Raw genomic sequence first — 16072 nt, forward strand, 5'->3', positions numbered from 1 at the left:
TACTTTTTTATCAATTCATCTGTCATACTCTGAAGAACTTAAGACAGTACCATGAATAAACCTTGCACACACAATCATTCAATACATATACACTAAAATGACTTTGATTTTAAAAAACGTCCATGGATATGCTGGACTCATTTGTATGTTTTATTTGCCAACCAGATTCTAAGCAATTAACATCCCTGTCAAAAAGTTAAACAACACAAAAATAAAGGAAAAGGAAAAAAAATCTGGTATAAGATGATCATATAAATAACTTCCCACAGGGACTAAGTGCGCTTTAGTTATGTGCCAGATATATATATTTGTAAAGATTGTGGGTCTTTGTGCCTCAAGCGTTTTGTGTCCCGCAAGTTTTTCTTGGACACTGGACAACCTTGGACGGACAGCCAGCGCTCTCTGGTCAGACTAAACACTCCTGCTTTAACGACACAACTAATTTTATAACAAGCATCTCATTCACACACCGCTGCCTCCCGTTAAACTCAACCCTCTTAAACTCTGTTAAACACAACCCTGTTAAACCTAAGCCTGTTAAACTCACAGCTGTTAAATTTAAGCCTGTGAAACTCTACCTTGTTAAACTGTGTTCAACTCAACCCTGTTAAACCTAAGCATTTTAAACTCAAGCCTGTTTAACTCAACCCTGTTAAACCTAAACTTGTGAAGCTCAACTCTGTTAAACTCAAGCCTGTTAAACCTAAACCTGTGAAGCTCAACTCTGTTAAACCCAACCCTATGAAACCCTACCCTGTTAAACTCAACCCTGGTAAACCTAAGCATTTTAAACTCAAGACTGTTTAGCTCAACACTGTTAAACTCAAGCCTGTTAAACTCAACCCTGATAAACTCAACCCTGGTAAACCTAAACCTGTGAAACTCAACTCTGTTAAATCCAACCCTATAAAACCCTACCCTGTTAAACTCAAGACTGTTAAACTCAACCCTATAAAACACTACCCTGTTAAACTCAACCCTGTTAAACCTAAACCTGTGAAACTCAACTCTGTTAAACCCAACCCTGTAAAACCCTACCCTGTTAAATTCACAACTGTTAAACTCAACCCTGTTAAACCTAAGCATTTTAAACTCAAGACTGTTTAGCTCAACCCTGTTAAACCTAAACCTGTGAAACTCAACTCTGTTAAATCCAACCCTACAAAACCCTACCCTGTTAAACTCAAGACTTTTAAACTCAACCCTGTTAAACCTAAACCTGTGAAACTTAACTCTGTTAAACCCAACCCTATAAAACCCTACCCTGTTAAACTCAACCCTGTTAAACCTAAGCATTTTAAACTCAACCCTGGTAAACTCAAGTCAACTCACCATCAACTCCTTTAACATGGTTAGACATCAGTTAGATGGTGTTTTGTCCAGATATCTTGTATTACACGGTCTCTGGCTCATTTCTTGTTTTTTTATGTCAAGCAAAGCTGAAGGAGACCCAAATTAAATTTAATGTGTGAGTATACTTATAAGTTGCAATTTAAAGAGGTTACTGAAATCTGACAAAACCTCATATAGAAATATCCTCAAAAGTGAAACAAAAAGTATTCTATATAAACAAGGCTGTTTTATTGACATTTTCCCTTCAGGGGAGATTTGCAGCACTTTAACTCAGAAAAATATTTTAGCAGCATCTCTGTCGATGCAAATGTTATGCAAATGAGGCTTATTATAAATTGTGCATGTCCTGATTTCCTTTACTGTACTTGAGTGAATGCTAAAACGCACACACACACACAACATCACTAGCGCAAATCACTCATTCTTACCGAGTTCTCTCCTTTTCTGATCCCTGGAGATAATAAAAGAGACACTTGTCTGCGGGCCGGTGAAGATCAGTGAAGTCTTACCGCAGGTGAGCTGCTGCTCCTGAAGACCGCGCAGCTCCAGTCCACGAAGGCGAGCCGGATACACACAAACGGATTCGTTCCCGACACGCACCGCCTGAGATCTGATCCACGACAGAAACCAGCGCAGCTGACAATCACAGAACAGAGAGTCTGTGCCCACCTGCCTGAGAAAACACAGCACATTTATTCTCATTCGTTCTTCTGCTCTTTATCAATAACAGCATCACTCAAGTTATGCATCGTATGCAATGGAAATGCAAGTTATGCAAACAAAAAAATTCTTTTAACTAACTAAAGAAAATACATGTAATACATTACTTGTGATTCAGAGACAACAGATTCTGACTTAATGTAGTAGTAAAAAAAAAAAAATTACTAAATAAAATTAAAAAAATCCCAATCAAATTATCGTAACGAAACTATGAAAATGCATATGAATAAACAAAAAAAAAAAAAACTATAAAATTGGATTGTGATTCATGCAATCCGCAAAATTCTTTGCAAACCCCTTTTGAAGTTTCTTCGTAATCCAGCTCCAAAGGTCCGATCAAAAGTACACATAGCAAGGGTTTGCTGTTTTTTTATAATGAAAGAAAAACAGTAGATAGAATAGAAAAAAGTACAGAGAACATTAGAGGGTTTTGTTTTTGGAATGAACCAATTCATTCACGGGACGTCAAAGTTGCATAGATTATGTTTGCATTTTAGCTTTAATACATGCATTTAATGCATAAATCCTTTTTGGCCTGGAAAGAAAGTTTTGAGTTCTGATATGTACAGTAGTTTTTCCACAGTACAGTGTTCCTCGTATTATGACCCATTTAAACAGAAGAGATCTTACAGCGCTCTGAGAGACGGGACGTGTGTGAACAAACCCTCCGGCAGCGTGGAAAAGATATTCCCAGACAGATTCCTGAAAGACACGCAGACGTTACACACAAACCTGTCCCACAATTCAAACCTCACAGCCTTAAAACACAGCCAGAGCGCGAGTTATTAGTGACGAACAGTTCCCTGAGCTCCACGAAGATCTATAAACAGCGAGAGAGACTCACAGTTTGGAGAGACGGCCAAGGTCAAGAAACATATCAGCAGAGAAACAGCCAATCCTGTTGCTGGAAAGATCCCTGAGGAAACACACACACACACACACACACACACAGAGCTGATAGCTGACATCAAACACCAAAACCTTCAAACTAGCTTAAAAAGGCACAACAAAATCCACACGATTGCTTTGATTTATTCCTGACCGTCACGTGACTAAATCATTTACAATTACAATTATTTATGTATTTTTCTATCAGTATATACACAGAGGATGTGTGAGCATCAGCTGCCAAAAATTTTAATAATACTTAAAACATGAACTATAATGGTATCTCATGCAATAATAAACTAACATTGTTTAGCAATTTTAGCAACTCCCTGTGCTTTAGTCTTTTTTATTTTAATCTAAATATATATGAGCTAACAACTCACTTCTGTTGATTTATATTTCCTCTGAGACATTAAATCACTCAAACAATGAAAGATCAACCCTGTTTCTATTGAATGGATGAACTGGTTTCTTTTAACCAGACGTATTTCACCGCTCAGAGCTGTTTGTGGTGACGAGACCCTCGAGGAAAATAAGGGTTAAGTGCTTTAATCTCAGTAACTCTCCAATTACTCTGATTCAGCTGAGAAATGACTGTTTGACAACCTCCTAAACACCACACACTCCACAACCAGCGTGAAGCACGTTTCTGACATTGTGTGTGTGTGTCTGTGTGTGTGAAAGACTGTGTTTGTGCGTGAGAGACAGAATGTGTGTGTGTGTGTGTGTGAGTGAGTGAAAGAGAGAGTGTGTGTATGTGTGAGAGTGTGTGTGTGAGTGAGTGAGTGAGAGAAAGAGAGCAAGAGAGTGTGTGTGTGTGTGTGTGTGTGTGTGTGTGTGTTTGAGAGTTTGTGTGTCTGTGTGTGTGTGTGTGTGTGTGTGTGTGTGTGAGTGAGAGAAAGAGAGAGTGTGTGTGTGTGTGTGTGTGTGTGTGTGTGTGTGTGTGTGTGTGTGTGTGTGTGTGTGTGAGTGAGTGAGAGAGAGAGAGAGAGTGTGTGTGTGTGTGTGTGTGTGTGTGTGTGTGTGTGAGAGAGAGAGAGAGAGAGTGTGTGTGTGTGTGTGTGTGTGTGTGTGTGTGTGTGTGTGTGTGTGAGAGAGTGAGTGTGTGTGTGTGTGTGTGAGAGAGAGTGTGTGTGTGTGTGTGTGTGTGAGTGAGAGAGTGAGAGAGTGAGTGTGAGAGTGACAGTGAGACAGTGAGAGAGAGACAGAGAGAGAGACAGAGAGAGTGAGTGTGTGTGAGAGACAGTGTGTGTGAGAGAGAGAGAGAGAGAGAGAGAGAGAGAGAGAGAGAGAGAGAGAGAGAGAGAGAGAGAGAGAGAGAGAGAGAGAGAGAGAGAGAGAGAGAGAGAGAGAGACAGAGAGAGACAGAGAGAGACAGAGAGAGAGAGAGAGAGAGAGAGAGAGAGAGAGAGAGAGAGAGAGAGAGAGACAGAGAGAGAGAGAGAGAGAGAGAGAGAGAGAGAGAGAGAGAGAGAGAGAGAGAGAGAGAGAGAGAGAGAGAGAGAGAGAGAGAGAGAGAGAGAGAGAGAGAGAGAGAGAGAGAGAGAGAGAGAGAGAGAGAGAGAGAGAGAGAGAGAGAGAGAGAGAGAGAGAGAGAGAGAGAGAGAGAGAGAGAGAGAGAGAGAGAGAGAGAGAGAGAGAGAGAGAGAGAGAGAGAGAGAGAGAGAGAGAGAGAGAGAGAGAGAGAGAGAGAGAGAGAGAGAGAGAGAGAGAGAGAGAGAGAGAGAGAGAGAGAGAGAGAGAGAGAGAGAGAGAGAGAGAGAGAGAGAGAGAGAGAGAGAGAGAGAGAGAGAGAGAGAGAGAGAGAGAGAGAGAGAGAGAGAGAGAGAGAGAGAGAGAGAGAGAGAGAGAGAGAGAGAGAGAGAGAGAGAGAGAGAGAGAGAGAGAGAGAGAGAGAGAGAGAGAGAGAGAGAGAGAGAGAGAGAGAGAGAGAGAGAGAGAGAGAGAGAGAGAGAGAGAGAGAGAGAGAGAGAGAGAGAGAGAGAGAGAGAGAGAGAGAGAGAGAGAGAGAGAGAGAGAGAGAGAGAGAGAGAGAGAGAGAGAGAGAGAGAGAGAGAGAGAGAGAGAGAGAGAGAGAGAGAGAGAGAGAGAGAGAGAGAGAGAGAGAGAGAGAGAGAGAGAGAGAGAGAGAGAGAGAGAGAGAGAGAGAGAGAGAGAGAGAGAGAGAGAGAGACAGAGAGAGAGAGAGAGAGAGAGAGAGAGAGAGAGAGAGAGAGAGAGAGAGAGAGAGAGAGAGACAGAGAGAGAGAGAGAGAGAGAGAGAGAGAGAGACAGAGAGACATAGAGTGTGTGTGTGGTGTGTGTGTGTGTGTTGTAATGAGTAACATGCTCTGCTGCGGTGCAGTGGGAGCGGTTCTGTTGGGTTCAGTGCAGTAATCATGGGTTGGAGCTCTTAAATTAGCGCTGAGACCTGCCGTTTAAATTATACGTGTCCAGCAGCCTGGCACACGCACATCCACAATCAGCCGCTCAAATCCAGCAATCAGTGTCACATTAAACGTGTGCAGGGCTCCTGCGTCTGTGTGTGGAGACGCTGAAAGCCTCTTCACTGCAGAGAGAACCTCCTCAAGGACGCTGAGACTAAAAACACTGAACTCAACTATTAAAAATACTTCTGAATCTGGTGATAGCTACATTTCTGGCTCCGCTGATAAACGTAGGCCTACTGCAAAACAAGAACGGTGTCAAAATGACGGTTTTTGGCGAGTGACCTAAAAAAGTCCTAAATGTTTTGCTTCTTAATAGAAATAAAAACTATCCAGTTCAGTTGGAAAAAAATACTAACTTCCAAACAGGGTTGCCAGGTCCGTGTGACAAAAATAGTCCAATGGCCAGTAAAAACATCCGCAATGACCGTATCCCAAATTTCATAACTCGAAATAACATTTCCATTCCTAAAATAATTTTTTTTGCGCGTTGATCAGAAACGGCTCAAAGGCTTCAGGCCGCTTTCACAAAACCTATCTACCATTGGAGCGTTTCCAAACAGGTCATGTGACCCTCAAAGGCAAAACATTATCATGTTGAAAGTACATTCAAGTTAGCAGTAATGAAATAAAGTAGTAAAATTCGATAAAGCATGATAAGTATTCGGTGCAAAACAACTTTGCTTTATTGGGAAAGGATAATTCTACACTGTAAATTTTTTTTTTTTAAATTTACCATAATAAAACTGGCAGCTGTGGTTGCCGGAATTATACCGTAAAAAAATATGGTAACGACATTTTTGGTTTTACAGTTTTAGGTTGAATTTACAGTTAAATACCGTAATTTCATTAACCGAAATAAAGTTAATATACCAACCTATTAAAGTACTGAGACCCATCACAAACAGCTTTTAAATATATATATACACACACACATATATATATATATATATATATATATATATATATATATATATGTATGTGTGTGTATATATATATATATATATATATATGTGTGTGTGTGTATATATATATATATATATATATATATATGTGTGTGTGTGTATATATATATATATATATATATATATATATATATATATATATATATATATATATATATATATATATATATAAACATATTTGCCACTTTTTAATGTTTCAGATCATCAAACTAATTTAAATATTAATCAAAGATAACACAACATGCAGTTTTTAAATGAAGGTTTTTATTATGAAGGAAAAACAAAACCCTTATGGCCCCGTGGGAAAAAGTGTTTTCCAGGACCTGATAAACGGAACCATGAATTCTGCCGTCTACCAAAAAATCCTGAAGGACAATGTCTGGCCATCTGTCCGTGACCTCAATCTGAAGTGAACTTGGGTTCTGCAGTGGGACAATGATCCCAAACACACCAGAAAGTCCACCTCTGAACGGCTGAAGAAAAACAAAATGGAGCGGCCAGAGCCGAATCCTATTGGAGATGATGTCGCATGACCTTAATAAGCCCGAAAAAGCCTCCAAAGTGGCTGAATTACAACAATTCTGAAAGACGGAGTGGGCCAAAACCTCCTCCACAGCGCTGTAACAGACTCAAGTTCTTGCTAAACACTTGTTCAGGGTTGTTGCTGCTAAGGGTGAGCCGACCAGAGGGAAAGCACTTTTTCACACAGGGCCATATGGGTTCATCAAAAAACGGTGTTTAATTGTGTCATCTTTGATTAATATTTGCATTTGTTTGATGATCTGAAACATTAAAGCATGTCAAACACGCAAAAAACACTTTTTTACACCACTGCATATATGTTCATATTTAAAAGCTTCGCTTCATTGCGTGACTTTCTCATCACCACCTGCATTTGGTGGATATCAGTCTATTTCAATGATCACAAAACTGATTTCAGTACTTTAATAGGTTGGTAAAATAACAATATATCAGTTAACGAAATTACGGTATTTAACCGCAAATTTAAGTTTAAACCGTAAAAACCTAAAACGCTCGAAACGCTTCATAACTCGAAATAGCATTTCCATTCCTAAAATTACTTTTTTTTGCACTCACTTTATGATGTTGATCATTATGATTTACGGTATTTAACCGTAACCTTAAGTTTAAACTGTAAAACCTAAAACGCTTGAAACGCTTCACAACTCAAAATAGCATTTCCATTCCTAAAATGATTTTTTTTGCACTCACTTAATGCGTGTTGATCATTATGATTTACGGTATTTAACCGTAAACGTAAGATTTAACCGTAAACCTAAAACGCTGTTAGAATTACGGCAACCACAACTGGCAGTTTTTCGCAGCAAATTTAATGGAATTATTTTTAAAGTGCAATGCTCCACACACGCCATCAGCAAATCAAAATTCTATACTCTGCATATTTATTTCAACTCAACTGATTTCAAAAGGTCCCGCTCTCATTTGTGTTCCCGCACGAAATGCTTCAGAATTTTCCGCATTGTTTATTTAGCTGTATTTCGAGAGACACTGCAGCATATAGAAAACTTGGGTTTCGTGCACATTTCCAAGGTCGTAATCATACTTACAGTCTCCTCAAAGCCTTCAGGCCGTGAAACGCGCCGGGGGCAATTCTGCTGATGAGATTACTGCTGAGATCCCTGAAGACAGACAGAGAATCATTCAAATAAACGCCGCTCTTTTGAACTTACTATTCATCTGTGAATCCTGATAAAGTCATGGTTTACACAGAAATATTGCGCAGCCTGAATGTTTTCAGCACTGATAATAAATCAAAAACGTTTCTCGATAAGCAAATCAAAAATTCGGCTGCGCATCACAGAAATCAATTACAGCTGAACACATATTCACACAGAAAACAGCTTCTTGAAACTGTGATGCTATTTTACAATTTTCCCACGTCAAACAAATGCAGACTTTGTGAACACAACGGACTACTTTCAGAAACATCAAAAAAATTCTTACCAACTTCTAATTTATTTTAAGGAATTCATTAGTAGCATTTGTGCAAACAAAAATGAATAAGGAGAGATATTTGATCTATTTTTATCTAAATAGCAAGTTATGAAATCCTTTGCAAATCATTTACCACAATCGACTAATCAATTAATAGAAATAAAAGATATTAATAAAGCTAATTGTCATGGTTTTCCTTGCAAATCCTAATCGTGACGTTTTTTCAAAATAAAACAAAAGACAAATGTGACTTTTCTGACCTTTTATATGCAAAGCTTATATCTACAATTCTGACTTTTTATCTCAGAGTAGCGAGTTTTAATCTTGCATTTCTGACTTTCTTCCTTTAAGTTCAAATCTCATAGCTCGGTTTCTTAAATAATAAAAATGGCAACTTTGCCTTTTCTATGACAATTATGTGACTCATCTCACAACTCTAACCCAAAGCTGTGGTCAAAAGTAATAACTGTGAGATAAAAAGTTGCATATACATATATATATATATTTATTATTTTGCAGTGGAACTGGACTTCAACTCAGACCAAGTGCACCAAAAATACATGAAGCGGTATCAAATTGTGACTCCTGACTTTCCTCTGAGGCCAAAACAAACTTCCTGAAATTGTGTCCCTGTGTTTCCGGCGTCTGAAGGGAGTGTCAAACACAAGACATGCGCAGGCCGTCAGAACACATCCTGACCTTTCACAAGATCGGACGCTTCTCCCGCTCGGTGTTTGTAACAACTGAATGTTTCAGGAGTTTTTCAAGAACAAAACACCCTTAATATGTATTTCCAATCACTCATCTGGTTGTAAATCACAGCTCTCTGGGCGTCTGGATTGATCGAATGTGGTTAATGTGAAATATTTAAGGCTCAAGTGTGACGGTCATTACTGCTGATGAATGGCTTCTGTCCGACTCTAATGGTGTGTGACTCCAGTCAAACGCTGCCTTCAGAAACACTTCTGTTCAGCGCCATTAAACTTTTCCGTTCATCCCACTTGAAGGAACAGAGTTCGCATGCCGTCTTTCATAAAAATTTAAGAGTGCCATCAGTCGACGGATCATGATGCAAAAACAAATGTTTAATGCTTGCGTCGTGCTTGTAGCGTATGCTTGTCTGATTTATTTCTTCTTGAAATTTGGTGCATTTTTCTCATTTTTGGTCATGAATGAGCACGTGAAGTTTCAGCACGCTGATGTGTTTGGGAGAGGCGGAACAAGCTTTCCCAGAAATCTAATCGACACCCGTTGGTTTCCATGCGATTCACCCCCCCCAAAAAATAAATGTATAAATAAATGAAAATCTCTGAAAAAGAAAAACAGAAAACATTCATAGTAGCTTGTAAAAGAATTAAACTGCATGAAATGCATGAAAACTGGTAATCATCCAGGTAATATTTGCTATAGTCATTAACTTCAAATGATGGGCTTGTTTGTTTGTTTGCTTTTGTTGGATCTCAATTACTAGTCTGTTTCAGCACTGGATGTAAGCGCCAGAAAGACATTTCATCCTCAAGGTTTGGAAAATAGACATAAAAAAGGCAGCGGCTATTTACACAACATACAAACAGCAATCTTGTGCAGCAAAAACTAAAAAAACATGCAAGAAGTGGGTCTTATTTACACGAAGGAGTAATTGTTTGTTTGATAATAAAATTATTTATAAATAATTGTATTTAAATTAACATGAAGGCTGTTACTTTGTTAAACAGGAGTTCATATTTGATCAAACTTCAAAACTTATTTTTGTTTTTGTAGATTATATACAGTACATATATATATATATATATATATATATATATATATATATATATATATATATATATATATATATATATATATATACAGTGTTGGTTTTGTGTGAATTGCACGGAAAGCAGTTGTGGTTCAAACTGACCCCAAGAAGACAACAGTAGTACCCAGATTACAACATAATAAGTGAGATAGAATTATTGTCATTATTAGAGTTCCTTTAATTCCTTTAACTCATAATAAACTTGAGAAACTGCTAAGAGACTCTGCTTCATGTTCATAGAGTGGGTCAATTACTGCCGTAAAGTTCTCAAAGTAAAGCCTGTTTGACATCGAGATCATTTCCTCGTGTCTGATCTGACTTTCTGGTCCTCCTGACAGACTTCTCCAGTCACACCTCGTATTTCTACAGCAGAACCCATTCATCCTGACCTGAAGGGGGCGGCACACGACACTAATGTGTAGATTTATAGCCTTTCTTCGTCTAGCAATAGTTTCTTCCAGAACGTCCCACGGGAGCAAGGCGATTAATGAAGCCAACGAGCAGATTAACCGAAGCTAACGAACGGCAGACGCTGCTGAACACCTCTCATTAGTGCGCATCCCGCCGTGTTTTAATGACACTACTGAGGGGAGGATTTCACTAAAACAGCACGTCATGTTGAGAAAGCACTACATATTTAAACTATCTGCTGGGAAAGATGTTCAGACTTCACAGATCAAACATTACAAAACACAAAGACAGAAAACTGTAGGAAACGAAGAACACGGAGGAGGCGGGGTTAGGGGCGGGGCATCAGGAGCCAGATGAAATCTGATTGGCTCCTTCAGTGATCCTTAGTAGTAGTATATATTTATTTAATGCCATGTAAGCATCATTTTCATGGCAAAGACTTTAGAAATTATATATATATATATATATATATATATATATATATATATATATATATATATATATATATATATATATATGTTATATATTAAATATGTTAAATAAATAAAAACCTTTAAAGTGAGGTCCCTCATGAAAGAGACAGTCCAGTAAAATATGTCCAATAAAATATGAAAAAATATTGGTTATGGAAATGCAAACGTTACAAAATAACAATTATATTATGAGAATACAATAAAATTATGAGATGAGACTTTTTCATTGTCCATGTTGTAGACATTTATTGTTGTATGAGCTGATTTGCAATATGTTTAATCTCATATATTCTGTGAGCAGAAGTTGTGGTTTATTAACTTATTTATTCTCCCTTAAAAATGTTCAAATTTTATACCTAATAGCTTTACGATTAAATGGAGAACCAAGCGGTTTCTCCTCTGAAGAAAGACCTGATCTGAGCTGCCGTCTACGTCCATTTCATTCCTTCGGTGGAGATTTCCAGAAGAGACCAAGTTCATGGAAGAGGTTTTCTAAACGTTTCTGTTGTGTAATGAGTTCCTGGTAATGACGCCGATGGGCTGTGTGTTCTCCAAAGCGGGCCAGTTCTCATCAGCCTAATTGTGACTGTAAATAACGATGCTATTCAGAGACGGAGAGGAACACACAGCGTTTTGAGCTGGGACGAGTGTGAGGAGGTCACCTACGCATCCGCTCTGACATCAGCGTCTGAGAGTCCACTTCCTGCAGGAACAGCCCCGGTCATTATGAAGAGAGCGACCCTGATCACAGTCTGACAGCTTTGTGCTGTTCACATTTCTAATTAAACCCAGGCTAAAGCTCTGAGCTAAAGTCAACATGCTGAGAGCCACAGCAAACGCTGCAAAGAGTCGGCAAACGGTATTAAATCAGATTATTCTAACAAAATATAATACAGTCTGTAGAACAAACTAACAATCTAATTTATATCTGTCCGTCTGTCTATCCATCTATCTGTCTGTCTGTCTGTCTATCCATCTGTCTGTCTGTCTATCCATCTATCCATCTGTCTATCCATCTATCTCTCTGTCCGTCTGTCCATCCAACTGTCTGTCTGTCTATCCATCTATCTGTCCGTCTGTCTGTCTGTCTATCTCTCTGTCCGTCTGTCTATCCATCTATCTGTCCGTCTGTCTGTCTGTCTGTCTATCCATCTATCCATCTGTCTATCCATCTATCTCTCTGTCCGTCTGTCTATCCATCTGTCTGTCCGTCTGTCTGTCTGTCTGTCTGTCTGTCTGTCTATCCATCTATCCGTCTGTCCATCCGTCTATCTCTCTGTCTGTCTGTCTATCCATCTATCTCTCTGTCCGTCTGTCTATCCATCTATCCATCTGTCTATCCATCTATCTCTCTGTCTGTCTTTCTATCCATCTATCTGTCCGTCTGTCTGTCTGTCTGTCTGTCTGTCTGTCTGTCTATCCATCTATCCGTCTGTCCATCCGTCTCTGTCTGTCTGTCTATCCATCTATCTCTCTGTCCGTCTGTCTATCCATCTATCCATCTGTCTATCCATCTATCTCTCTGTCTGTCTGTCTATCCATCTATCCATCTGTCTATCCATCTATCTCTCTGTCCGTCTGTCTATCCATCTGTCTGTCTGTCTATCCATCTATCTGTCCGTCTGTCTGTCTGTCTATCTGTCTGTCTGTCTGTCTGTCTATCCATTTATCCGTCTGTCTATCCGTCTATCCGTCTCTCTATCCATCTATCTCTCTGCCTGTCTGTCTATCCATCTATCCGTCTGTCTGTCTGTCTGTCCATCTACCCGTCTGTCTGTCTGTCTGTCTATCCGTCTGTCTGTCTGTCTGTCTATCCATCTATCCGTCTGTCTTGTCTATCTATCTATCTGTCTGTCTGTCTATCCATTTATCCGTCTGTCTATCCATCTATCACTCTGTCTATCCATCTATCTGTCTGTCTGTCTATCCATTTATCCATCTGTCTGTCCATCTGTCTGTCTGTCTGTCTATTCATCTATCCGTCTGTCTATCCGTTTATCAGTCTATTTATGTATTTAGTTACAGCTTATTTATTAATCCTAAATACATTTATCTTTTATTGTTACTTTACATTTAGCAAATTGTTAGTTAAGTATAATTATAAATAAGTATAATTAAGGTGACAAATCTGCCAAGCAATACACCAACAATCAAAAAAAAGCTGAACAAAACTCGCAGACAGAATTTTTATAAATGTGATTCACATTTGTAATACATTTATTTATTACTTAATATTATCTTTCATTTAATTTATTTTAAAATAAATGTATTTATAATACATTTAAACATTGGTTGGTTGTCAGTTTAATTGAATTCAGTACAATTTGTGAAAAAAAAAAAAAAATGTTTAATTAAAATCACCCAAGCAATGGACCCAAAAAAACCAAATAAAAACACACATCAGCCAACAGAAAACATTTTTGGGTTCAGGAATGTTAATATCAGTATACTCGTATTAAAATGAATCATAACAAAATGAAATTTGTGCAGTTAAAGCATAAAATCTGCATTAGAGATCGTATCATAAATTCATCTTAGGCAGCTCTGCTCTGATTAAACCGACCGTTTCAGTATAATGAACAATTTGCCAAAGACCCAGTTAAGTGATTTAAATGGTAATAAATAAAGGCCCGCGTTTCCTCTCGGTGTGTGAAGGGTTAAACAGAAAGTGTCCAGATAAAACCACAGACGACCAGAAGCTCTTAACAGACGTTCCAGACAGACCGAACAAGACGTGAAATGAAATGAAAACAGGCATGAAAAGCAGCAACAATGAGACGGTTTGAGTCAGACTCAATCTAATGTCATCTTATCTGAAGCGCTGCATTAATAAAGTGCTGACCGTAGCTTTAAAAGCCTGCCATGAATCAAACAGAGATCCAAATATTCGCTTGTTTTGGTTCAGTATGTCCTGAAATCTCAGACACCGGCATCAGAAAGTTTTTGATACATTTTTTTGATGTAAATATATAACACTGTACTATGTATTAAATCACATCTGCTTCAGAACACAAGAGAAACTAGTTAACATTAAAAAGACCATCATGTTAGTGTTACCAGTCTCGATTTCTTTTATTACATTTTTATTATGCTATTTGAGAAAACGGGGATGCATAAAACATATACTCTCCCCTTCACTGCTCTCAAATTTCAAATAGAGTTACATAATTTAATTACAAAATACACTATTTTAAGGTGCCCTTGTTACACATTACATTTACTTACTAATATAATAAAAATAACTTACACATAATTACAGGCAATTATGTGTAAAAAAATAAAAAAAAATTATTATTATCATTTTATTTTTCATGAAATCAGACACTTTAATATATTAAATATACTCATCTTACTAGAAAACTGTTGCCATTATACCTTATTAATATTAATATGCTAATATTACTTTAATATATAAACTATACTTATTCATCAGGAAAGCTGTTGCTGTTATATATTATTAATATGACTGTTTTATTATATGAATTATAATATTTTACATTTATATAATCATCCCACACACTTCAGGTTTCTGCTCAGGATATCTGGATGACCCTACTATTACAATTTTATTTCCTTTTTAATCGAAATATCCTATGCTAAAAATATCTAATATTAAGAAATATTTCAATTCTTAAATATTTGCAAGTAAATGCATTTTGTGCAGTATATCTGGACACAGAAACAGAACCAGGAGCAGATCTGGAAAACCTGCCTCGTTTCATGCACTTATTGATATCTACATATGGTTTGTACATGAATAAATATATATATATATATATATATATATATATATATATATATATATATATGATAGCACTCACAGTCTCTCCAGAGCTGTCAGGCCGAGGAAAGAGTTATTCTTCAGCGCAGAGATCTTATTGTTGCTCAGGATCCTGAGGAGACACAACAACACACAGAGTCTGCTTCAGATCAGATTCTCCAGCAACGCTTTCCCTGGAAACTCCTAAGACGTTATGTTCACACGTGCGCATTTGCAGACTTTTTTTTTAAGCATCTAACATCGTATCAATTTATTTTATTTTCTTAAAGTCACAATAAAACTGTAAAAATATATTTAGTTATAATTTTTTTTCTTCAGTTCAGTTCACCAAAAAAATAATTAAATTAAAAACATGCCTGTGTTATTATATTTAACTAAGTCTAAAAACTTAAAAAATAACTAAAAACTAAAAAATTTAAAAATTACTAAAAAATAAAATAAAATAAGATCCCAGCTTATGGCAACGCAATATTCATTTACATTGTTAATATTACATTTAACATGTACTAAAATAACTAAAACTGAAATAAGTAATAAAAAAATATAAACAATTTCAAAACAAAAAATAATAAAACTGACAAAAACAAACAACAAAATGACTAAAATTTAAGTAAAATAAACATCTACACAAAAACACATCAGTATTTCAAAGATATTAAAATGCCAGCACACAAATACAGTAAACCTGAAAGATGCTGCTTGTTAACTATTCCTAGTTTTAATTAATTGTTATCTCAGATCTGGTCAAATACAAGTTGAAGTGAATGAAAATGGAAATGAACTGTGTGTAGCTACAGACATTAAATCAGATTCATGAATGCATTTATCATCACATCTGATAGAGTGCCCTGTGATTAATAATCCAGCAAACTGAACATTATATCTGCTTTACATGTGTGACGAGACACACACACACACACACACACACACACACACACACAGGTCACGCGTCCGTCACGGTGATCACGGGTGAATGTGAAAGAGTTAATGCAGCACAAACACACAACATACGAGAAATAAAAGCACAGATGAACACAGGAATATTTCTTTTAGGATTATTAGATTACACCTAAAACTATCAGTCAGACAAACAAACAAACAAACAAACAAATAAACAAACAAGCTACTTTCTGTTGAACTCAAAGTACTAAAATATCCCAAACTAAATAAATCGCTAGAAACTATTTAATAGCAACACACGTTAAATGGCCAGAACTTTTATTCATCTGATTATAACCGTGTCTAAAACAGACTCTGAAGACGCTTTGGGCATTTTTGCT

At 37.3% G+C, this 16072-nt stretch overlaps 1 protein-coding gene across 1 annotated transcript in view; it reads right to left on the reverse strand.

The window, feature by feature from the left end:
* LOC122356506 (adhesion G protein-coupled receptor A2-like) overlaps positions 1 to 16072 on the reverse strand; it is a 44821-nt gene that overhangs the window by 16777 nt on the left and 11972 nt on the right. The window contains exons 2-6 of the mRNA XM_043255250.1: positions 14833 to 14904; positions 7942 to 8013; positions 2918 to 2989; positions 2704 to 2775; positions 1863 to 2026 (exon numbers count right to left, since the gene is read on the reverse strand). Coding sequence (XP_043111185.1) covers positions 1863 to 2026; positions 2704 to 2775; positions 2918 to 2989; positions 7942 to 8013; positions 14833 to 14904 — 452 coding nt within the window. The remainder of the gene's footprint in view (positions 1 to 1862; positions 2027 to 2703; positions 2776 to 2917; positions 2990 to 7941; positions 8014 to 14832; positions 14905 to 16072) is intronic.

This window comes from Puntigrus tetrazona, chromosome 13, assembly GCF_018831695.1.
Source record: "Puntigrus tetrazona isolate hp1 chromosome 13, ASM1883169v1, whole genome shotgun sequence".
Classification (NCBI taxonomy): domain Eukaryota; kingdom Metazoa; phylum Chordata; class Actinopteri; order Cypriniformes; family Cyprinidae; genus Puntigrus; species Puntigrus tetrazona.